The 26041-nt window shown below is 41.5% G+C and overlaps 1 protein-coding gene across 6 annotated transcripts in view; it reads left to right on the top strand.

Annotated features, from left to right (window-relative positions):
- Nucleotides 1-766: 766 nt before the first annotated feature.
- Ddr2 (discoidin domain receptor tyrosine kinase 2) overlaps nt 767-26041 on the top strand; it is a 157144-nt gene continuing 131869 nt past the window's right edge. For 3 of the 6 annotated variants that reach the window (XM_045142150.1, XM_045142155.1, XM_045142154.1), the window contains exon 1: nt 1198-1322. Coding sequence is in view for 1 of the 6 variants with exons in the window: in XM_004663289.2 (XP_004663346.2) it covers nt 1317-1322 (6 nt within the window). In the remaining 5 variants the exon portion in view is untranslated. Of the gene's footprint in view, nt 786-1162; nt 1323-1608; nt 1628-26041 lie in introns of those variants that run through there. The other 3 variants (XM_045142153.1, XM_004663289.2, XM_045142152.1) reach the window with 3 other exon arrangements.

Raw genomic sequence — 26041 nt, 5'->3', positions numbered from 1 at the left:
CCCGTTTTCTAGTGGCACCCTCCTCTCTTCCTATTCATCTTGGAGGCTGCCTGAGCCCAGGTCAAGTACAAGCAGAGATGAGTTGGAGACAGCTTTGTGGAGGCTAACTTTCTAAAGTAGGAGAGGTCTTACTGGCCTTTTGCCATCTTCCTTCCTCCCCGAGTCTGCTTGCCCTGCACTTCCTACACTCACAGAGAATCAGGACCTCCAGCTCCCGTGTGGAGTCAAGAGTTATCCATGCTAAATCCCGGCTCTGAAGGGTTAAGATGGAGCCTGGATGGACAGAGAGGATTATTAGTTATCGTTTGGATAGCCCCTGTCACCTATATACTGCTTCCACATGGTCTCTCATTCTGCCCACAGAAAGGAAGCAGCAAAAAGAAGGAAAAGAAAAAAAAAAGGAAAAATAAGTTTACAAAATATTTAGAAATCCCTTGTTAATGCTTGTGTTTTCACTTAGCAGCAGAAACAGACCTTCAGTGGCAGCAGCCAACTGAGAGTTGAGTGGAAAAAAAAAAAAAAAAAAAAAACAACCAGGAATCCTGGACTCTGAAATCATCCAGCATTTTTTTTTCCTGCTCTTTCTTTTCTTTTTTTTTGAGGGGGGGTGGGTAGAGGAGGGAGGGGGTTGGGGATTAAATTAAATCTTTTCAAGGAAGGTTCAGTTCTGAGCTTTCATGGCCAAAATTCTAAAAGATCTGTAGCATGGATGTGACTCAACTGTCCTGGAAACTTCAGTCCGAAGAGACTCCAAACTTGAAGTTGTGCTTATAGCTTCAGTTCAAGTAAGAAAAATGAGGTGCAGGCGTGGGGGGGGGGGGATCCCAGGATGGGAACCAAGTCTTAGATGGAGGGGAAAGGCAGGGAGGATCACACTGACGGTGGGGATAAGGTGGAAGGGAACTACGTCTTTAAGTCTGTCCTTTGGTTCTACATATTTTTTTTTTCTTCTATGAATGGGTTTCGCTGTAAATTATAGCTTTGCCCATGGTCCCTTGGGTCAAAAGAAATAGTCTCTAAACAGAAAACAGCTCTGATTGGTGACTTTCCTTGTTCCCTCCCCAACCCCCTTCCTAATTGAAACCAAATGTGCAATATATTGGATGCTGGGATCCCTGGCGCGTGGCCAGGAATCCTCAGAATGTGAGGTTTCTCTCAAAGGCATCTTGCATCAGCCTGTGGATGTATGCCTGCCACCGGGCTCCTCCACCGGCAAAGTGGAAAAAGAGGCGTTTCACAACCGAGTCGTCTTCTGGGGCTGGGGGACCGCTGTGGATTATAACTGTTTTCTTCTGCCCCAAACTGTGCGCCCTTGGATGAAAGTAAGTTATGTGGATCTTTTCTTCTTCTTTTTTTTCCTCTTCATTTTTCTTTTCTTTTTCAAAAACGAAAGCTCTCAGGATACTCAGTCTTGGTGTCACAGGAAAAGTGTTGGACTCAAAGGGTAGTTTTCAATCAGGCAAGCGAGGGCAGGAAGTCAGGCCCCCGCAGACACCGGGAGAAGTCAGATCTGACATTGTTTTTTTTTTGGGGGGGGGGGTTCTGGAGTTATGTTAGGGAGAGAAGAGTAGATGCTCATAACCAAAGAAGGTCGCAGCAAAGTAGATGACTCCACAGCAGCTACGAGGTACAATAAACAGCGTTCGCAGGCTTGGAGATGTTGGCAGGCAAGACAGGCCGATTGCAGAGTTAAGGCTCGGTGGAGTGTGAAGCCGGGACGCCAGGTTTGCAGGCGGCTAACTGGTGGTATTGGAGGGGCGAGAACCTTACCCCGGCACTTTTTTGTGTGTGTTTCAGCAGTTGCTCGTCTAGTTGTGAAAAAGGGGCGCGTTTGGATGAGGGCCTTGGGCAAGGAGGTGCCTTCCGCCTGAGGTTTGGGGCGGCTGGGAGAGACCCCCTCACTGCCTCTGGGCGCCTGTCCTTTTGTTACGGAAGGACCTGAGACTATTTTCAGTTGGGATCCAGAGTCCTGGCCCAGGTTCCGGAGGCCCATCCGCAGGGGAAGGGCTCTTCCTTCGCGGCCAGCAAACTCCAGCTAGCAGCGACTTCAGCACCATCTTGCCTTCGCATCCTTCCCCAGGAGTAGTAACAGGAGTCCTGGAAGGGCCTTGGAGATCTCATCTGACCCCCTTCGCTGTCCCGATGTCCAAAATGATAGCTAGCAGAGGGACAGGCAGACTCATTTCAGGCTCTCAGAACACTGAAAGCGGAGTGAAGAATGAAACCAAGGCTGGGGGCTGCTGCTAACCCGGCCCTGGCTGCACGCTAGCGTTTATGCCCGGCCAAGACAATAGAGGCAGGTTCTGTAACGCGCCGGGCCACTGGCAAGTTCGCGCTCAGCAAGACAGGATGCCGGGAGCGGCAACCGGGGAAGGGGCTCATCAGCTGCACTGTTTGTGGCTGGATGTGGTTGTGTGTCCACAGAAAATGAAAACAACAACAACAACAACAACAACAAAAGCTAACATTTAGGTCCTTGCTATGCCCCAGGCTCAGGACTCCGAGAAACCTATGCCGTTTCACGGAGGCATCGTTTCTAGTTTACAGGAAAGGATGTTGGCTTAGAGAAGTGCAATGAATTGCTCAAGGAACTGCAACTAATGTGCCTCAAACTTGCTACATCCGGCTCTCCATCCTGTGCTCTGAGTCACTGTGCACGCCGTTCCCCTCACCCCTCCTCACGTGTGCTCGCTCACTTTTGAGGCCAAATTCCATATTTCACGGGGTGACCAGAAGGTGAAGATGCCAGGCTAGGAGAGCCGTTGGGATCCCTCCTTGGAGCCTGCACTTGGAGCACTGCTTCTTTATCTGGGTAGCGGATAAGGGACTTTCCAGTCACTTGGCCTCTACTTATCTCTGTATGCAAAGAGCCCAGGACGTAGAGACCCAGGCCAAGTTCTGTCTCTACCTTTTGCGTCTCTCTCATGGTGTGGGAATAAGAATACTTCCCTGTCTTACCGTTTTAAAGCGACTTTAGAGATGAATGCGTTCTGTAAGCTGAGGAGGGCTTCGCCATATTGGCTCTTATTTTTTTTTAAATGATTATTGAATGTAATGGGAAGCAGGCTGTGCCAGTTTGGGTCTGGTGGTTGGAGCAAATTTGTGCGAGAGCTGTTGGAGTTGATGGTGTGTGAAACTCTGAAATGGGGGCCTCCATCTTCATGCCCATAGTCTTTGAATGGAAGCAGTCCTTTTTCGTGGGCGTTATTCCTGGGTTTTCTCTCTGCACATTTCCTTTGGTGGCCTGATGTGTTCATAATCCCTCATGTAAAGTCAAGGAGCATGAAGGGCAGTGGGGTTAATTTAGCATCAACTGGCTCCTTTCCCTGCTTTCTCTGAGCAGGAGATTGGCATTTGGGAAACTTCCCATCTAGCTGAGGAAGGACCCTTGGCCTGGAAGTACTAGTTACTGCCAGGGGTCTCTCCCCTCACCCCTTTCCTCAATTCTCTTTTCTGCACCTGAAGTCAGAAAGGCTGCAGCCTCTCCTGAGGGGGTGGGATGGGGTGCATGAAACTCAGCATGCAGAAGCCCCACCTCTTGTTTCTGGGTAAGATGCAGTTGCTTTACAAACCTCAAAGCTAAGGGAAGTGGAGAAATTGTATCCAGAATCAGTTGCTTATTAATCCTTAACAGACTTCATGTCTAAGGGCAGAGTGGGAGCATCAATCAGAGCAGCCCCCTCACTTCCTGTTCTCCTTAGCCTTTCTATGAACTCACTGTTTTCCTCCGCTCTTACTGTAGTCACGACTCAGACTGGAAGGGAGGAGTCTGTATCCCATGTAGAGAATTTTGTTCAAACCTTCCCATGTAATTACATTAAAAATTATTTATTTACAAGTTCATAAATGTATATAGTGTATTTTGATCATATCAACCCATCACTGCCTTCTCTTGTCTTCTCCCATTTATTGTTATTATTATATTTTTTTGGGAGGTGGTTTCAAGGTAGGGTCTCACTCTAACCCAGGCTAAGCTAGAATTCACTATGTAGTCTCAGGCTGTCTTCAAACTCACAGTGATCCTCCTACCTCTGTCTCCCAAGTGCTGGGATTAAAGGTGTGTACCACCACACCTGGCTTTTTATTATTATTATTATTATTATTATTTTTAGATGTGGAGGTGGAGGGAAAGAGGGAGGGAGAGAGAGAATGGGCACACCAGGGCCCTCAGCTTGCTGTGAATGAACTCAAGATGCATGTTACCCTTGTGTGCATATGTGACATTACATGCTTGTGTCACCATGTGTCTGGCTACATGGGACCTGGAGATTTGAACGTGAGTTCTTAGGCTTCACGTGCAAGCACTATAACCACTAAGCCATCTCTCCAGCCCTCATCTCATTTTAAAAATATATTTCATTTTTTATTTATTTGAGAATGAGGGAGAAAGACAGACACACACAGATACACACACACACACACACACACACACACACACACACACACACACAGAGAGAGAGAGAGAGAGAGAGAGTCAGAGAGAGGAGAGAGAGAGAGAGAGAGAGAGTCAGAGAGAGGAGAGAATGGGTATACCAGGGCTTCCAGCCACTGCAATCAAACTTCAGACACATAGGCCACTTTGTGCATCTGGCTTATGTGGGTCCTGGGGAATTGAACAGAGGTCCTTTGGCTTTGCAGGCAAATGCCTTAACTGCTAAGCCATCTCTCCAGCCCCCTCCTCCCATTTTTTGAATCTCTTCTTCTTTCCTACTATTCCCCTTCTGCATTCATGTCTTTTTGTGACTCAATGAGTTTAACTTGATGGCTTAGAAGCATGAGAAGTGGGCTATATTTACTGAAGAATAGGCAACTTTCCAGAGGCTACACCACCAAAGGAGATGCTTCCCTCTCATCCAATAATTAGTAACTGGCAATAGCTCCTCAGGAAAGGGATGGGGGAGGGCTTCATGCGTCTCTCCGCCATCCATGATGGACTGTTGGCAGGACGAATAGGCCTTGTGCAGGTCTCCATAGCCACTGTAATTTCATGAGCGCAATAGGTAGGACATGCTGTCAGGGAGACAGAGTTCCATGGGATTCTTTCTCATCCTCTGGCTCTTTCATTCTTTCTGCCCAATTTTCTGCCATGTTCCCTGAGCTTTGAAGAGAGTGGAGTAGATGTCACATTGAGGGATGAGCACTCAACAGTCACTTTGACCAGCTCAGCCACTGTACAAAGAAGCAACTCTGAAAAACCTGAAAGCAACACCAGTCTGCAGACATTAAGTATAAATGTTTTGAAAACAGCTCGACAGGCACAATATGGCTGTTTTAGCCAAATAATTGTAGAAGTTTCCTCACGAGGGCTTATGGCCCTACTAGTCACACACTTTTGACCAGGATTACAGTACCAGATATGAATTTCTTGCTGTGGCGCGGGCTTCAAATCCAAATAGAAGATGGTTGGTTATCCCTATAGCAGTCATGCCACTGATGCACCACTAGGTACATCTTGCCTGCAAGACACAGACTCCACAGCGGAGTAGGACTGTCGATGACTTTTCTCCCCATAGTAGCCTTCATAGCACCTGCAACACTATGAGAGCTAGCCAGCAGAGAGGATTCTTCTAGCTCAGTTCCAGCTTGATTTCTCCATATGCTTTATCCAAGACATGTGGTGTCTTTAGCAATAGGATTTTATCATCTAGTTCTGTTGGGAAACTAACAGCAGTGACAATATATAGCTTATATTGTTTTAGGATATCCCTGACTAACAGCTCATAGGGAATATCTTACCTCTGTTACAGAAATTTTCACTTTATAACTTCTAGCTTCTGGGAGCATTATCCACCCACACATGTTACTTGCATTCAAATCTGTTTATAAAAGTTTATTTTTTAAATTTTTATTAGCATTTTCCATGATAAAAGTTTATTTTTATGTTTACAAAACAGTAGGCTTCTTTATGACTTTTTCATGTGATAACATTTTTAAAAGATGTTCTAATAAATTAGAGTGCCTCCTGTGTATTAACACATTAACTCAGATAGCCTTCTCAAGTTTCTTTACAAGATGCATTTTCAGGTGTTGCATATTACCCTCACCTCAAATACACAACCCAAGCACACATCGCATGGGTATCTACAAAGCAAACCTCATCTAAGTGCAGACTGCACTGACGTACTAATGTTTTGTGCCAGCTTACACAAATGTTGACTTGACAGCAACACAGATACACTAGATTCTTTATATGTGGACTACTGCTTACCCTGTTTGAAACGGTGCCACATATCCATCAGTTGACTTCTCAACAATGACCACTCAGCGAAGAAATGCTTTCACATGCCTGGGTGTCCCAAAGCTGCTCTGAATTCAGTAACTGGGACCAAAACCTCGTAACATGTCCTTATGTTAGATGAACTAATGTTTTAGTGAAGGCTGATCACCAGTGAATTTGGAAGAGGTAAACTTAAGGATTTCTGGATACCTTCTGGTGGGAATGGTATTTGGTGTTTCTTTTCCCCAGGTGATTCTAATATGAACCAGGGTTAAGTACCTCTGTTGACAAATCTTCAGGTGTTACCAAGGCAGTTAAACTCTAGTCTATGTGATTTTTTATATAAAATAGCTCACTGAAGATGTCCTGATAAACTATGAAAAAGAGAGTAAATCAGTGCTTTTCTTACTTTTCTTTTAAAATTTAGATTACAAAGAATTCAGAAAACACCTCTGAACTCTCATGTCTAAAATAGTTTCTCATTGACTTTTGTTCTCTCAAATGGTATTGATATTTAAAATGAAGCTGCAAGATGTATTTTTTAATTAATTTTTAAACTGGCATAGACAATGTCCTTAATTTTTTTTTTTTTTTTTTTTACTTACTTGAGAGGGAGAGAAAAGCCAGATAGAGAGTGAAAATGGGTGTTTCAGGGTCTCCTGTCACTGCAAATAACTCCAAATACATGTGATTTGTGCATCTGGCTTTATTGGGTATTGGGAATCAAACCCTGGCAGTCAGGCATTGCAAGCAAGCTCTTTTAACCACTGAGCAATCTCTCCAGCCCTGTACAAGGTGTTGTTTGTCCCTTATAAATTGTATACAATCCTGGCATACTTTATCATAAGTTTTCTTTGGTTGTACTGATTTATTTAGGCACATACTTAGGTACCAACTCTGCCATGCTTGCTCTAGGTTAGTGATCAGCAAGGTTATGGGCATGTATTTAAATATTAATCTTTTTTTTTTTTTTTAGTCCAAGATAGGATCGCACTCTAGCCCAGGCTGAGCTGGAGCTCATTCTGTAGTCCCAGGAGGCCTGAAACTCATGGCAGTCCTCCTAACTCTGCCTAACTCTGGGATTAAAGGTGTGCACCACCATTCCTGGCTTTATTTACTTTTTAGAACTTTAACATGTGAACATACAGTAATTTGACTGTGCTCCTATTCCTTCATCTTTTGTTGTCCCATGTCCCCTGTCTCCATCCCCTGAGGACCCTCCTCTTCCAAGGTAGTCCTTCCTCTGTTTTGTTGTCTCTTTCCTTTTGTCCTCCATGTCAAAATGTTGATGGCTCAGAACCATGTTGGTCTTGTGGGGGTGTTAGTAATCACGGTGGGTCATGACTGCACCAGTTGGTTCCTATAGAGAAGACAATGTCCCAAAGTTTGCCCACACATCCTATGTCTCTTAGATTCTTTCCACTCTCTCTTTTGTGATATACCCTGAACCTTGGAGGATGTGGTAGAAATCTCCTCTTGACAACCTCTGATTTTATGCTTTGATGGGTTTTGATTCCTTGGTGTCCACCACCATCTCCACAAGCAGTTCTCTGGCTGGCAATGAAAGCAGCTCTCATATTCTTTCTGTGACGGCTTCTGTACTGTTCCCCAGACTCTAGCAGGTGTGATAGAATGACTACTACACTGCTAAGCCCTAGACTTTCTCTTCTAGTTATTTTGATGAGCCTTGGGTCTTCCTGGTATTAGCCTCCATCTGTAAAACGAAGGACCTCTAACGAGAGTGAGAACAACATTAATCATAGGGTTCAAACATACACACTTAGAAGGCTGTTTGATGGTCATAATGTACTCTGCTTAGCCAAAGAACAGTGGAAGCTTCCTTTTGGGATCTATGACATCCCAAGCCATAGAGTTTTGACCTGAGTCCTAGTACTGGCTTTGAATTTCCTTCCAGTGAGCAGGGGCCTCTTATCCAATCAGAGGGCAATTGTTTACTCCCATAACTTATGAACTATTATACACCCAATTTTGTAGCTTGCAGGATCCACTGCTTACTCAGACTGTAAATGACCTTTCTTCCGCAGAAGCTGACTTAGCCCCTTCCAACACTAGGGCAGGTGCTACCTAGCAGGAAGATGGCTTCCATCTCAGTTCCAACTTGATTTCTCCCTGTCCCTGTGTGTCTTTAGCAGAAGGGTCTTACCATCTTGTACTGGTGGGTAACCAAGCACTTTGGCAATGGCTTGCATTGCTTGGGGGTCTCATGGACCTTCCTGATCAGCAGCTCATTGTGTGTATGTGTGTGTGTGTGTGTGTGTGTGTGTGTGTGTGTGTGTGGTAATCCATCTCTGGCACTGGGATTCACCTGCAACAACTCATGGTCTCAGAGTAAAGCTTTCTCCCTCCCCTTCCAATTCTCCTTGTCCTTTTTTACCTCCCTCCCTCTCTCTCTCTCTTTCTCTCTCTCTCTCTTTTTGTATTTTAAATTGTCCTTTAATTAGCTAATGAAGTAGGTTTCCATGGCTCTTATGCATACTGTCTTTAGTTTCATGTATCCCTCCCCACTCCTCCCTCCCTTTTCCCTGTCTTCCTTGTCTTCTGTTAGATCATTCCACTCCCTGTATTCTGTTCCACCACTTGCCTGTCCACTGTCACCTCCTCTAATTCCTCTCTGATTCTCTCTCCAAGCCTCCTTCTCATCTTCTGACCACTGGTACTGATGCGTACTGTAACACACAAACAAATCTTACTATTACAAGCTAGGATCTGCATATGAGAGAGAATATGGGACACTTATCTTTCTGGGCCTTAGTTATTTCACTTAGTATAATTTTTTCCAAGTCAATTCATCTTCCTGTGAATTTCATTTTTCCTTAACACTGAACAGAACTTATGATCATTCATTTCTTCAGACAGTTACTTTGGGTTCTGGAAATAAAACTGTGTTTGGAAAATAGTTATTCAAAATTGGGTTAATGAGATTTTCTTAAAAATGTTTGCTGAAATGTAATTCAAAAATAATTCAGAAATAGTTCTTGCATGGTGATTGTTAGTGGAATCAGATGTTTCACAAAAAATATTCAACAATTTGTATTCTATTTTTCATGATTTCCTTTTCTTTTAGAAAAAATTAATGAGCTTTACAATTTAGAGCAGATTTATCCCTAAAGAAATAAAAAGAACAGAATAGAATTTTCACATAATTTCTCCATACTTTGTACACAGTTTATTAAAACATCCTGCATTAATATTCTATTTTTTAATCAGTCATACAATATGTATTTAGTAGATATTTATTTATTTATTTGTGTATTTAAGAGTGACAGGCAAAGAGAGAAAGAGGGGGAGAGAGAGAGAGAGAGAGAGAGAGAGAGAGAGAGAATGGGCGTGCCAGGGCCTCCAGCCACTGCAAAAGAACTCCACATGCGTGCGCCCCCTTTGTGCATCTGGCTAACGTGGGCCCTCGGGAATTGAGCCTCGAACCGGTGTCATTAGGCTTCACAGGCAAGCGCCTAACTGCTAAGCCATCTCTCCAGCCCTTTAGTAGACATTTTATGTTTTCTACTAGGGAATTTAGAGATAGGAAAGAATACATCACATCTGTCCTCCAAAATTATTTATAAGTTAAATGTATATGGTTTTAAATCTCTCATTTATTAAAAAATTAGTACACTAGTGCATACTCAATTCAGGGCTTATAACACTGATATCTGGACATTGTAGATATTCACCAAATACCTACTTCTCATTATAAATAGTGAAAATGAGGGATAGAGAAGCAAAGCAGTTTTTGTTCTTAGGAACTTAGGAAACAACAGAAGAAGATTTCCAAGGCACATAAAATATTATTAAGTCACTAATAGAGTAGACATTTTCAGGATGGGCAGACAAGGTGCCAAGCCATTACCACAAATTTATTTTCTCAGTTCGGATTGTATTTCTTATTACTGTTGCCTGTGTTTCCACCATTTTCACCACAGTCATCACAACCAAGCCCATCATTCTATGTCTAAATCAAACGTTAAAAACAAACTCCCACATCCCAGGGCGAGGCTGGAGAAATGCGTATCTGTTGTGTATGTGGTTTTTGGCAATTTTGAAGCACCACAACACCAAGTACACCACTGACACTGCCCCCTGGGAGCAAAATGAACTAGGATTTGGGTTTGTGAAAGAAACTCACACCTGGACAGCCCTCATGAGGAGCTGCACCCAAATGCCTTGCAGTCCTGTAACTTCCCAGAGAGAGGTTTATAAATTTAGAAGTGTCGGTTCTTCTAGGGACAAAAAGAGACTAAAGAAAAGTGTTGTAGGGGTTAAATGCACTCAGAGAGAGTTGACTCCTCCTCGGCCCCATAAAGTTATTTTTGTTTGTTTGTTTCCGAGATAGGGTCTCATCCTGTAGCCCAGGCTGGTTTGGAATTTACTATATAACTCTGACCTTGAATTCAAGGTCCTCCTGCCTAAGTCTCCTGAGTTACAAATGTAAACCTCTTGAAATTATAAATGTGCACCCCCATGCCTCAGCTCCAGTTCTAATTGTACAATGATTACATGATACAGCTTTGAAATTGAGACAATAATGCAGACATAGTATGAAAGGAAATAAAAGATAAATCCATCCCAATCAAAATCATAGCAAGTTATTTTATGGATTTTTTTATTTTTATTTTTATTTGACAGTGACAGAGGGAGAAAGAATGAGAGAGAGAGAGAAAGAGAGAGAGAGAGAATGGGCATGCCAGGGCTTCCAGCCACTGCAAACAAACTCCAGACGCGTGTGCCCCTTGTGCATCTGGCTAACATGTGTCCTGGGGAATCGAGCTTCGAACTGGGGTCCTTAGGCTTCACAGGCTAGTGCTTAATCACTAAGCCATCTCTCCAGCCCTATTTTATGGATTTTGACAAGCTTATTCTGAAGTTTATATGGAATGATGAGTCAAGTAGTGACTGCCTGTACCCCAGTTCTGTCCTTGAGGAACTGTACATTGAAATAACAAGTCAACACTACTATGCACTTATGGAAGAACCAAAATCCAAAACATTGGCAATGATATTGATAGGGAGATGTGGGAAACAGAACTCATTTATTGCAGGTAGAAGTACAAAACTGGAACAAGCATCATAGAAGACAGCTTGGCAGTTTCTGATAAAACTTACCCTTACCATGTTATCCAGCAGCCACACTTCTAATATTTGCCCAAATGAATTTAAAAGTTATACCCATGCAAAACAGGCACATAAAATTTTATGGCAGCTTTATTTATAGTTGCCCTAACTTGGAAGCAGTCAAAATGCCCTTCAGTTGAACAGGGATAGGCTGCGGTACATCCAGATCAAGAAACACTATCCAGGGCTAAACCCCACTAGTACTATTGGTATTAATAATACTAACCACTAACAAATGATTTATTACTGAACAATTTATTAGGAAATTATGTAATCAATGATAAAACAATGGAACAATCTTGAGCATTAAAATGAGCTAGAAAGTCATGCAAAAACAACAAGAAGGGCTAGAGAGATTGCACAGCCACTAAGGTGCTTGCCTATGAAGACCAAGGACCTAGGTTTGATCCCCAGTACCCATGTAAAGCAGATGCACAAGATGATATGTGTTTCTGGAGTTTGTTTGCAGCAGCTAGAGACCCTGACACACCCATTTTCTCTTCCTCTCTCTGTATTTATCTATCTGCCCCTCTGTCTCTTTCTCATAAAATAAAAAAAAAAACAATAAATAAATAAATATAAAACTCAAATGAATATTACTAGGTGAACCAAGATAGTATTTCAGAGGTACATATGATATGATCCTAACTCCATGGCATTCTGGAAAATGCAAAACCATGGTGACAATAGCAATATTAGACATTGTTCGGGTCTGGAAAAGGGAAGGATAACAGGGTGGGGTACAGAAGATTTCTAGGACAGCAAAAGTATTTTGTATGATACTGTACTAGTGGGTACACGTCATATATATCAAGGGCCATAGATTGTTAACGCCACAAGGGAACTCTAATGCCACCTATGCCGTTGGGTGATAGCAGTGTGTCACCGTAGGTCCATTGATTGTGACATACAAGTCACTGTGGTGAGCAATGAGAATAATAGCAGGGGTTGCCAAACCTATGTGGGGTCAGGAAGCATGTAGGAATAACCTATAGTTTCTGCTCAATTTCTCTGTAAACTGGAATTGCTTTTAAAACATAACGCATAGGACTGGAGAGGTAGCTCAGTGATTAAGGCACTTGCCCGCGTAAAACCAGATGCACAAAGTGGCGCATGCATCTGGAGTTTGTTTGCAGTGGCTGGAGGCCCTGGCGCGCCCATTCTCTCTGTCTGTCTCTCTTCTCTAAATCTTTCTCTGCTTACAAATAAATAAATAAAAATAAATAAAAGGACTGGAGAGATGGCTCAGCAGTTAAAGTGCTTGCTTGCATAGCCTGATGGCCTGGGTTAGATTTGCTAGTGCCCATGTAAAGCCAGATGCACCAAGTGGTGCATGTGTCTGGAGTTTGTTTACAGCAGCATCCATTCTCTCTCTCTTTCTCTCCCTGCAAATAAACAAATAAACAAACAAATAAATAAAAACATAAAAGAAAAAGAGTGTAATTAAGAAAAAAATTTGTCCTCAAGTCCCTAAGTCCTAACACTGATTTCACCTTGTCTTTATTATTTGAAGGCAGACACCATAATATAATAATAGCCATGAGTATTTATGTTTTCACAGTTATGTTTTTCTGATAAGTAGTACCATGTATCTTAAACTTGAATATTATTATTTGATCTCATAAAGCTACCTAGAGCAAACTTTTAAAGTTACTGATAAAGATTGATACAATAGGTTCATAGCAGATATTTGAATACTCCAACAGATATTTGGTAAAACAAAACCTTTTTGTCACACCATTTAAATCATAAGTTTAAGCTAAATAATAGTTACTGAACTTGCTTTAACTATTACAACTTATTCTCTCTTAAAATCACCTTATGGGTGAAAGGGTGATAGGCCAAAGGTTGCTAGGGTATGATTCTGATTTTAATTTTGTAACCTACACATAGTGGGTCTTTGTGCAAGTATTTTTTAAAACCTCATTGCACTTAAAATGTTCTCATCTACATCACAAAATCGCTACTTCCGCAAGGTCGGTAATGCTGATCACTGTCCCATTCTAGCACCCACATCCAGATTCTCTTTCCAGTCTTGAGTCATATGGTCTACTGTCTACAGTGGTCACCCCAACCTTCTATGTTCTGAATAGCCTACTTTCTCCCCTCATTTTAGCTAAAACACCACTCTTCTTTGAAGGGCCAGCTCAAGTGTTTGGTCTTCCTCTATCTCAGACCTCACTTCTTGGAATTCCCACTTCCTTTGGTCAGGATCACCTAGTTTAGCTGGTACCACATCTGAAGTGGTCTCTGTAGCTCACCATACAGCATAATCCGTAAGTGAGTGCTTGCTGGACTCTCAAAATATATTACAGTAAGGACTTCTTATTTATTTTTCAATATGTTAATTATGTTTTAAAAATTAAGAACATATGTTATATGGATACACCATGTGTTGATACCATACCATTTTTTTCCTCCTCCCTGCCCCCATTTTCACAGGGGCCCTCCTCAGTGGGGTTACTGTATTCCCCATGGGGTCGTGGGCTATGCATCGTGGGAGCAGTAGTTAGTTATTGGGGGAGGCAATGCCTGTGGGCATGATGAGGACTTCTTTAGTTTTTTTTTTTTTTATTTATTCATTTATTTGTAAGGAGAGAAAGAGAGAGAATGCAGAAGTCTCCAGCTGCTGCAAACAAACTCCAGATGCATGTGCCACTTTGTAAATCTGGCTTTATGCAGGTACTAGGGAATTGAACTCAGGTTGTTAGCTTTGTAGGCAAGCACCTTAACTGCTGAGCCATCTCTCCAGCCCACAAGGACTTTTTTATATGCCTAGTGCAGTGATTATTTGCTGTTCGGAAAATTCTTGGGCAGAGAAATGAAAGCTAGGTATGCTACAGTCTTTGAGAATATGAAGGAGCTCAATTAATTTCTGTAAGATCAGAGTCTTTGGACAGCCAGGTCATGGGGAAATGGGATAAGCATTGGCTGTGCTGTTAGGAGAGCAGGGTTCAAATGCTGTTTCTTATGACTTGTGAAAGATGAAGAAAGATACTAATATATATATTATTTTATTTTATTTTTTGGTTTTTCGAGATAAGGTCTCACTCTAGCTTAGGCTAACCTGGAATTTACTCTGTATTCTCAGGGTGGCCTCGAACTCATGGCGATCCTATTATAATCCTCTGCCTCCTGAGTGCTGGGACTAAAGGCATGCACCACCACGCCTGGCTGATACTAGTATTTCTATGACTCCAAAGATGGAGGAAGAGATAAACTTATATGTGAATACCTGATATGAATTTAGTATATAGTATAATTATAGTATAAAATAATTATTTTATTTTAGTTCAAATAGAAACCAGTTATTCCAAGAGGACGATGATTAGTCATTGTCATTTTCAGGACACAGTCCCAGATTTGGTTTCTCCTTGTCAGACTGTAGGCAGAGCTGATGTTTTTCCTCTGATCATATTCCTTCCACAGCCTCTGATAATAGAAGCATTTGCCTCTGGTAATACAAGTATTGGCCCCTCCTGTTCTACTGAGTGTTCTCTCTTACCCCAAACTCCTTTGCTATAAGAGAAAAAAATTATTAAAAATTCTCAATTAAAATATTTGTGTCATGTAATAAGCAATTATCTACTGTTTAATATTGTTTTAAAATAATTTTAAGCCCTTTCTTTGGTCATTTATTAACAAATGGATATATATCAAGCATAGATGTCAAGGTAGACAGAGCAATGCCTCTGTCAGTGGTGATGTGCAGTGCAGTGGAAAAGGAAGTTCTCAGTTCTCCAAGAAGTGGCCAGAGGCTGAATGGACCTGATTTGCTACAGGGTGGCTCTGGGCATAAGCTGCTGAGGGGCATAGTCTCTATTGCTACATGGAGAACAGACAGACACAGGTCTTTGCATAGGCTAATAGAAGAGTAGAGTCACTCAAGAAACATTACCTTGGAATGATACAGTTTGGCATTACTTAAGCATGAATAATATGTGAATCTATTTTATAAGGAAAAAAATTTCAGCTGCTCAGTTGGTCAGTTATTAGTATGCTCTTAAAATATATCCAAACCTAAAATGAGGTACTGGGAGCATTTCTTATGATTATAGTCCTTATAAAACTATAAAGCTAAAGAAAATTTATGTGAAATTAAACATAACTTAACCAATAATTTAAATTAAAAATACTGTTTTAATGTGACAGGTGAGGTGGTTTTGTTGAAATTAATCACTACTGTGGAAGTTAGTAGACAGAATAAGACTATGTATCCTCTTGTTTCTAAGATGGGTCTGCTATGTAAATATACTAATACCCATGAAGAGAAGGCCTGTGGTATGGTAGACAAATTGTCTTTAATAGTTTCAAGGGTTCATAAATTTAAAAAAATCAGCCCTCAGTCAAAACTATGTAGTAATCATCAAATGTCAGTTTTAATGAAGTACCACTTGATAATTTAACTAAATTTGGGGGTAGTTACTTTTGGTGTTGCTATGACAAAATGCCTGACACAAGAAACTAAAAGCGGGAAGGGTTGATTTTGGCTCACGGTTTGAGGGATAGTTTGTCACCACTGCGAAGATGGGGAGGAGACAGTAGCTCTAGCTACGGGCACAGGAGCACAAGTCAACCAGCCACATCCCATCTACAGGCAAGAAGCAGAAAGAGATGAATGCTGGTGCTCAGCTCACTTGCTCTTTTTTTCATTTTTATTCAGTTTGGACCCCAGCCGATGGGTAATGTTATCCATGTTTAGAGTGTCTTTCCTCCTTATTTAAGCCTGTGTGGAGACACTCTCACAGACATACCCAGAGGTTTGTCTCCTGGGAGTCTCATACCCAGGCAAGTTGACAGTGCAGACTAACCATTGCAGTTGCCTATTCACTTGAAGATTAGGGGAGGGAATTGAAACTGGAGCTATATAGGCATCTAACCCAGTTACTAATAGAGTCAGGGATGGAACTACTCTGCCTTACGTGTTTATGCCTCAGCTTTCTGCTTATAAACTGGCACTTGCTGGTATGTGAAAAGCCAGATTCCAAGTCACACATCTGGTCACAGCACGGACTTTGATGGCTGAATAGATTAAACTGTCCCATTCCATTGGATGACTCAATTTTACCATCATTTCTGCTGTTTATAAATTGATTTTTGTCTTGATGTGGCTTTCATTTGGCATTTGGAAAATTATAAACACAAATTAGAAGGCAGGCACTAAGATTGCATGATGGTACTTGGTTACCATTTGTATTAAAATGTCAAATTATAGAATTGAAGACACAAAAAAAAATCTAGAAATCTTGTGGACCACAAGAATAAATTTACACTTAGAGATATACTGGGTTAAAACTAAAGTTAGATGTGAACCTGTTAAGAAAACCTTTTCTGATCTGCCCTCTTTCCTGTAAATTCCATTAATAATTAAAACTAAAAACCATGATGACTTTTAAGTAATGAGTGCTTATTACAAATCATGATTAAGTTAAGCACTTCACACATAAGTCTCAATGGAATTTTTTAAGTATTTTATATTTTTTTGTTTATTTGAGAGATAGAGAGAGAGAGAGAGAGAGAGAGAGACAGAGGCAGGTAGATAGAGAAAGAGATAGAAAAAGACAGAGAAAGAAAGAATGGGCACACGAGGGCCTCCAGCTACTGCAAACGAACTCCAGATGCATTGTGCCACATTGTGCATCTGGCTTATGTGACTCCTAGAGAATTGAACCTGGGTCCTCTGGCTTTGCAGGCAAGTGCCTCAACTGCTAAGCCACCTCTCCAGCCCCTCAATGGAATTCTAAAATAATTATGTGAGGTCGATACTTTTTCTGTTTTGTGTGAGGACACATTCCCCTAAGAAAAGGTCAGTCACATGGCAAGTAAGTGGCAATACCTGAATTTGAACCTGTATCTTTCTCACTGCATCACATGAGTCCTTACCTACTACTTATTCTGTGTGCCCCTCTGATATGTTACAAGTCTTTTACTTCAAGTAGCCATAACTATTTCTTAGTTATTCCCTTAGCTGCTTGTCTTTTCTACCAAGTCAGTCTTTAGTCTGGATCTTGAAAGATGGTGTACTTTAAAATCACGTGGGATGCCATATTAAAAATGCAGATTATCGGGCTGGAGAGATGGCTTAGCGGTTAAGCGCTTGCCTGTGAAGCCTAAGGACCCCGGTTCAAGGCTCGGTTCCCCAGGTCCCACGTTAACCAGATGCACAAGGGGGCGCACGCGTCTGGAGTTCGTTTGCAGAGGCTGGAAGCCCTGGCGCGCCCATTCTCTCTCTCCCTCTATCTGTCTTTCTCTCTGTGTCTCTCACTCTCAAATAAATAAATAAAAATTAAAAAAAAAAAAGAATCTACACTTTAAAAAAAATAATAAAAATGCAGATTATGGGCTCCACTCCAGATATTGAACAAGAAAATTTCTGTTTGAGTCTAGGGGACCGTGTTTGCTTTAGCATCCTCCCTCCTCAGGCAGGTCTCCCTCTGAGCACATTGTAAAAGTACACTTCACTGTGGGTGTCTCAGGTACTGTGGTTGTTGTTTTTGGTGGGGGAGATCCATCCTTGGTCTTAAGGATTTGTTCACAAAATCATTGTCAAATAATTAAAACAACAAATGAAAGAAAGAACAATAGTCAAGAGAGGTTATGTTCTTGGGAAGAATACCGTTTCGGTCAGTCCCTTGCAATGCTTAGAGATACCTGTTTGACTATTACTTAGCATACGTGGTCTAGACTGCTCTTCTGAGGCCAAGTGCACTTTCCCTGTGGGGAAGAGGTGGAAAGCATAGCTTGAGTCAAGTTCCCTGTGTCCTTTAGGTTCTATCAAGCAACTTTTCTCTCTTTTATCTAAAACTGCCAATGGAACTAGAAAGATCTAAATGCTATTGAGATCTCATAAAAGGTTAATTTCTCTAGTTTTTGACATGAACCTTTGTAAGCTTGAAGTCTTTTTGCTTAACTTATAGTTCTGAGGTCAATATGGAGTTTTCTTTCTTCAGCAAGAGTTTATTTTTTTAGTACTACCTCGGCACACTTAACAAAGCATGCTGTTTTCCCTTTCTGGGCTTACCACGAGTCAGAAAATGCAACAAAACAAAACAAAACAAAACAAGACAAGACAGTAAAAGAGAAATGCATTGTAATGTTGGGCTAATTACTGAGTGTCTGCCACATTAGGGATGGGTGGTTAAGGCTGAGAGGTAAGAATCAGAGGGAATTAGGCAGGAAGCAAAGAGCCAGCAGCGAGCAGAAGCTCAGCACTCAGGCTGCATGGTGGCTCTGTGGACAGTGGAAAGTGAGCCCAAGGGTGGGGGTAGGGCTTTCCCTGATGAGCATGGGATGCATTGCTTTGTACAGAGGTGACTGAGGACATTACCTTCGGTTTCTGTAGAGTTGTGAACATCTCCTTTCTTTGAAAGCAGACATGGTGTTGTTTTAAGAAGATTAAAACACTGAGCCTACAGCTTTCTTCAGTGGATGTCCCCTGATCCCAGACTCTCCAACATCCAGGGACCTCCACTGCAATTAAGACTTAACAGCTTCGCTCAATTTATAATAGCTGGGAAATGGAACCAGCCTAGATGTCCCTCAACAGATGAGTGGATAATGAAGATGTGGCACATTTATACAATGGAGTTCTACTCAGCGGTAAAGAAAAATGAAGTTATGAAATTTGCAGAAAAATGGATGGACCTGGAAAGTATTATACTAAGTCAGGTAACCCAGGCCCAGAAAGCCAAGCGCCACATGTTCTCTCTCATATGTGGATCCTAGCTACAGATGACTGGGCTTCTGCGTGAGAATGAAAATACTTAGTAGCAGAGGCCAGTAAATTAAAAAGGAGACATAAAGGGAAGAGAAAGGAAGGGAGGAGGATACTTAATAGGTTGATATTGTATATATGTAATTACAATGATTGTAATGGGGAGGTAATATGATGGAGAATGGAATTTCAAACGGGAAAGTGTGGGGGTGGGGAGGGAGGGAATTACCATGGGATATACCTATGTAAGCCAGATGCACACAGTGGTGCATGCGTCTGGAGTTCATTTACAGTGGCTGGAGGCCCTGGTATGCCCATTCTCTCTCTTTATCTGCCCCTCTCTCCTAAGTAAATAAATAAAAAAATTATTAAAAAGGTGCTCTGAGGCCAAGATACCCATCCATCATCATTTTTAAGTTCCATAAAAATACAAATTCATCTGAGAGTAGAGATCCTGGACTGATAATACCACTTCGGGGTTTCCCTGGTTGGAAGCAACTGCCTAGGGAGATGTTTCTCCCAGGTCATCCCAAAGAGCACATGGGAAACACATAATGTTGTCTAAGGGAGACATTTCGAGCTGGCAGCAAGACTTAGCAGTCTTGTTCACATGGTACTAGTTTTTCAGGCACTCTTGGCAAGGAGGCCATATTTTGGCTTTGCACCAAGGTTCCAGAGAGCAACTGAGGTCAGGTAGTGCGTGTCAGGATCAGAGTCTCTGCAAGAAGGTTGTAAGAGGCCACTGAATGAAGCTGTTAAGTCTTTTTTTTTTTTAATTTTTATTAACATTTTCCATGATTATAAAATATATCCCAAGGTAATTCCCTCCCTCCCCACCCCCACACTTTCCCATTTGAAATTCCATTCTCCATCATATTACCTCCCCATTACAATCATTGTAATTACATATATACAATATCAACCTATTAAGTATCCTCCTCCCTTCCTTTCTCTTCCCTTTATGTCTCCTTTTTAATTTACTGGCCTCTGCTACTAAGTATTTTCATTCTCACGCAGAAGCCCAGTCATCTGTAGCTAGGATCCACATATGAGAGAGAACATGTGGCGCTTGGCTTTCTGGGCCTGGGTTACCTGACTTAGTATAATACTTTCCAGGTCCATCCATTTTTCTGCAAATTTCATAACTTCATTTTTCTTTACCGCTGAGTAGAACTCCATTGTATAAATGTGCCACATCTTCATTATCCACTCATCTGTTGAGGGACATCTAGGCTGGTTCCATTTCCCAGCTATTATAAATTGAGCGAAGCTGTTAAGTCTTAATTGCAGTGGAGGTCCCTGGATGTTGGAGAGTCTGGGATCAGGGGACATCCACTGAAGAAAGCTGTAGGCATGGAGTATAGCCAGCCCAAGAAAGAGGCCATGTGTGCTGCAGGTAGCAGAGCTGGTATGGTTGGACTATCCAAGCTCTTTGGAGCCCAGATGATTCCATTCTGAGCCCCACATGCCTAACACTGAGCTTCGGGATTTGATGTTTATCATGCTGAGGTTTGATCTTGCTTTGGACCAATCTTTCCTTACTAGGCCCCATTCTTCCCTTTGGGAACAGACATATTTTTCTGTGCTATTGTATATTTGGAGTATGTAGCTTGTTTTTTCACTACTTTTTTGCTTTATTTTTATTTATTTATTTGAAAGTGACAGACAGAGAAAGAAGGGGAGAGCGAGAGAGAGAGAGAGAGGGGGGGAGAGAGAGAGAGAGAGAGAGAGAGAGAGAGAGAGAGAGAGAGAGAGAGAGAGAGATTGGGCATGCCAGGGCCTCCAGCCACTGCAAAAGAACTCCAGATGCGTGCGCCCTCTTGTGCGTCTGGCTGGCTGACGTGGGTCCTGGGGAATCGAGCCTGGAACTGGGGTCCTTAGGCTTCACAGGCAAGCGCTTAACCGCTAAGCCATCTCTCCAGTTCTGTAACTTGTTTTTTGATGTTGCAGGGACTCATAGCTAAGAGATTGAGTTTCAGAGACTCTTCATTTGTATGTGTGTGTGTTCATGTGCATGAGTGTAGGTGTGTACGTGCCATGGTGTACATGTGGATGTGTGTGTGTGTGTTCATGTGCATGAGTGGAGTGTGTACGTGCCATGGTGTGCATGTGGATGTGTGTGTGTGTGTGTTCATGTGCATGAGTGGAGTGTGTACGTGCCATGGTGTACATGTGGATGTGTGTGTGTGTGTGTTCCTGTGCATGAGTGGAGTGTGTACGTGCCATGGTGTACATGTGCATGTGTGTGTGTGTGTGTTCCTGTGCATGAGTGGAGTGTGTACGTGCCATGGTGTACATGTGCATGTGTGTGTGTGTGTTCATGTGCATGAGTGGAGTGTGTACGTGCCATGGCGTACATGTGGATGAGTGTGTGTGTGTGTTCATGTGCATGAGTGGAGTGTGTACGTGCCATGGTGTGCATGTGGATGTCAGAGGGCAATTTTGCATGCTGGTCCTCGCCTCTCACCTCTTTGAGGCAGGCTCTGTCATTGTGCATCCCTGTGTTGGCCAGGTTAGCTGGCCCATGGGCTTCTGGGCCATTCTTTCTCCACTCCTTTTTTCCTTCTTGACACAGGTGGATTATAGATGCTTACTTCAGTGTCAGGATTATGTGGGCTTTGGAGATCTGAATTTAGGTACTCATGCTTCTGTGGCAAGTATTTTATCCACTGAGCCATCTCCTCATCCCTGAATTTACCACTGTGAACAGTGCTGAAACTGCTAAAGACTGTGGGGACTTTTGAAATTGCACTGACTGTATTTTGTGCTATGAGATGCATGAGCTTATGGGGACAAGGAGTGGACAGATACGGCTCAGATGTGACGTGTTTGAACATCAGGTCAACAAGGGGTGAACTTGTGATGGTTAATATTGGTTGTCAATATGACAGGATATAGAGCGACCTAGACTGCAAACCTCTGGACATGTCTGCGAGAGTGTTTCTAGATCGGATTAATTGAAGGGGGAGACATTACCTACATGTAAGCAACACTTACTGCTCCATGGGGTGGGGTCCTATGCTGCATAAGGACAAAGCACCAGCACTCATGTTCCTGTTTCCTGACTGCGGCTGCAATGTGACCAGCTGCCTCAAGATCCTGCTACCACACTTTTCCCTGACGTCATGGACTGGACCTCAAACTCTCCTGCCAAAATAAACCTCTCCTTCCTTAACTTGCTTTTGCTGGGGATTTTGTCATAGCAAGAAAAGTAACTAATACACACACACAGGTGTTCATTTTTGCCTTGACTGAGAACAAGGACTATTCCAAGAGTCTGTTCCAACAATGCTTCCTTGCTCCACCAATAAATCTTCACTGAATACTCGGCTGGCATTTTTTTTTTCTTCCTTCTGGAAGCACTTAATTCTTTTCTTCACCAACCAAAATATTTATAGTTGTCTGTGTGTATTCCACAGATGTAACCAACTTTGGATCAAAAATAATATTTTTAAGTTCTAGAATGTTCCAAAAGGAAAACTTAAATTTCTCATGGGCTGAATTCCCTCAAATGAGTGATGTGTGGGCACTCTCTGCTGTAGATTCCCTCCATTTCACAGATCTCAGACATGCTCTGGCATGTGCTACTTGGGCACTCCCTCTTCTCTTGTACCTTGCTTGTGAAGTAGAATGAGGCCTATGAGGCTTAATCTGACTGGATTTATACATACATTTTTCTCACCATTGCTTCCTAGGTAACACAACATAGCATATATTTACATAGAATTTGTATCTTATTAAATATTTAAACCAATTTAACATGTTTTAAAGTATATGGGAGGATATTAATAAGGTCACATGCAAATACTACACCATTTTATATCAGGAACCTGAGCATCCAAAGGCTTGGCTATACATAGGGATCCTGGAACCAATCTTTCATGCGGACAAAGGATTATTGTATATAGCATTATATGTTATCATATCTGTCATATCTTCTTTAAGGCCAAAGAACATTTTTCTTCATATTTTAAATCATCCATTGCATAGTATATACCTGAAGCTTATAATTAATATGAAATTATTAAACTATCAGTCAGACATCTGTTAAACTGAACTAAGATAGCTATGTTAATAATCTAGCAATAGAATGCAAATTAAACTAAAATAAATTAAGTCATCTACAACTATCGTAAAGTAATAAAGTCTTACTATTGGTGTTTTGCCATCTTCCTCATGTATAGTTTGGAGTGGTGTTCTGAAAAATTTTGACTTCATTTACATTATTGGTTTAGTAAAACTTTCAGCCTACATACAGTTCAAGATACTTTGTGTCTTTTGGGGTCTCCTGTCATGGTGGGTGGTATCCTCTCTAGCTGGAGCATCATATATGGATCTTGTTTGGAGTTTAAACTCTGCCTTGTTGGCTGTGCTTTCTTGGAGAATTTACTTAGCATCTCTCAGCCACGATTTGCTCACTTGTAAGTGGAAGCAATGATACATCTGCCCTGTCACTGCTGCAAGTACTGCAGTTATTTCCAAAATGGATCAAAAGTATCATCTGTGTCCCCGGGGTGGGTTTTCTGTGGGTGCTACAGGCACTCAGATGTAAGCCACACTAGACTATGTAATTTCAGAGGCATACTGGAAAGTTAAAACCAAAATGCAGGGACTGTTGGTGCCCATTTTCCTTGACTGGTGAGATGGAAATAGGAAAGTAGACTTATGACTTTCCTTTTGAATCAGACAGATGACAAACACTTCAGGAAATTCCCTTGGGGTTGAAAAAACAAGTTCTCAGTCATTTTCACTTGCCTCGATCTCCTATATCTCTAGACTTCTAAAATAAAGTAGATCATCAGAATTTCCTTGAAATGCCAGCTTGCTACAGGACCTAAGATCAGGCCCACAGTTCATTTCCGTTCACAGGCTGAGCAGGAGGGGAGGACTAGCAATTACCCAGTACTGAGTACCTACTGTGTGACAGAAAGATTTGAAAAGCAATTATAACTATTATGCTTTTCAAAGTTTTTATTGGGACTTTAATATAGGAATATTCTTTAATTTGGTTCTCTTTCTATCACATTATCCCCTTTTGTTTCTTCCTCTTAATTTCACAGAGGATCTTCCTTTTTCATAGTAGTCCTTCCTCTGTTTTGTTGTCTCATTCCTTTTTTACTCATCTATCCTGTGTGTCACACTGTGGGTGTGACAGTGCTGGTCTTGTGCTGGTATCAATAATCTCTGTAGGGCCATGAACGTGCCAGTTGGTTTGTGTCGGGAGGACAGTGTTCCACAGAACACTTTCCCCCCTGTGGCTCAATGTCATGGCCTCTGTTGTACAGGTAAGGATAAGCTCAGTAACCCAAGAGGTTCTATAGCTAGTAGATCTCAGGGTGAGGAAGTGAACCCAGAAAGTCTATACAACATTTAACATTTGAGGCGTTTAATGTGATTGGACTTAATTACCTGCGTGAGGTTGGATTTCCTTTAGTTCCTATGTCAGGGAAGCTGTGAATCAATTTTTTGCCACCCCTGTGCCACAGGAAGCCTTTGCCTTGCTTTCTTTACTCGTGACATAACACTGATGATAGAGTGCACACGAAAGAGGCTAATGTTTGTAAACACACAGGATCAGATGCCAACACATGCTTCCCTGAAACAATGAAGTAACCCACCACTTGTAAAGACAGGAATATGATTTGGGGATGTAGTTCAGTTGGTAAAGTGCTTGCCTAACACACCTGAGGCCCTGTGTTCAGTTCATAGCATCACATAAACCTGGTGGGATGGTGCATGCCTGTAATCTCAGAACTTGAGAATTGGAGCGTGGATGGTCTGAAGTTCAAGGTCAACCTTGGCTATATAGTGAGTTTGAAGCCAGTCTGGGATACATGAGACCTTGTCTGTAAAAATAAAACTAAAAGGAAAAGAATATAAGTAAAAGTTTGGTTGTTTTTCAAATTTGGAAAACACTGGCTATATAACTTGTTAGGAAACCAGAAAGCAGAGGAAAGCTATCTGAAGATATACAACATCTATTCTTGTGTGGCCATGTATTTCCTATTTGAAATTGGCAACTTGCAGCAGTCATGCTCCAATCTACCTAACTCTAAGGCATCACATGGGGTGTGATATAGTTAAGTCCATTTAGAGGGACACCCAGGACCAGTGGAAAGGAAGGAGGAGCTTTAAATAGTACTCGGTCCAGCATTTAGAACAGAAGAACCATAGTCTGCTGCCACTTCATTTTTTAGATTAACAGAATCTACACATTCATAGTATATACTTAGTATGTATATAGTAACAGAATCTACACTCCTATAGAATATGAACAGTATGTTCATATTAAAAGAATCAATGCCCTCACAGTATATACATAGTACATTCATATTAATACAATCTGTACACTCATAGTATATACATAGTGACAGAAACTATGCACTCATAGTGGATGCATATGTAGAATACTTCTACTCACTAATATAACTAGTTGCTGCAAAGCAGATGATAATGATATATCATCTGAACTTGATTTGAGACTTTATTATGTGGGATATTTTCTGGGATCCCTGGGTATCCTTAAGACTCTTTAAGAAGATCCACATGATAAAATTATTTTCATAATAGTACTAAGATGTTTTGCTTTTTTTCCCCTCATTCTCCCATGAGAATATGGTGAAGCTTTCCAGAGGTTAAATGACATGTGGTATTGCAACAAATTGAATCCAGAAGTAGATTTGATAATGCAGCTGTCCTTGACAAGGCCAGATATTTGAGATTTCCAAACATGTAAAACAATCTCATTCTTCTCACTAAATTTTCTTAGAAAAAAGTTATTTTTTAAAAAAATCAATATTTAGATAAACATAATTACTATTAAAGACAGAATAAAAATTAAAAATTTAAGATTTAATAAATTAGTAAATGTCAGGACATAGAAATGAAATCCCCTTCAGGTTTTCTGGAAGGTATATAGTTCATTGGAGTCTGGTGTGCTTGCAAGCTTTGCTGTGTAGTGGTGGGTGGGAATACCAAGG

Source organism: Jaculus jaculus, chromosome 1 (assembly GCF_020740685.1).
Source record: "Jaculus jaculus isolate mJacJac1 chromosome 1, mJacJac1.mat.Y.cur, whole genome shotgun sequence".
In the NCBI taxonomy this organism is placed as follows: Eukaryota; Metazoa; Chordata; class Mammalia; order Rodentia; family Dipodidae; genus Jaculus; species Jaculus jaculus.
Note: the sequence above shows the minus strand (reverse complement) of the source record. Positions and strands in the feature narration are given on the sequence as shown.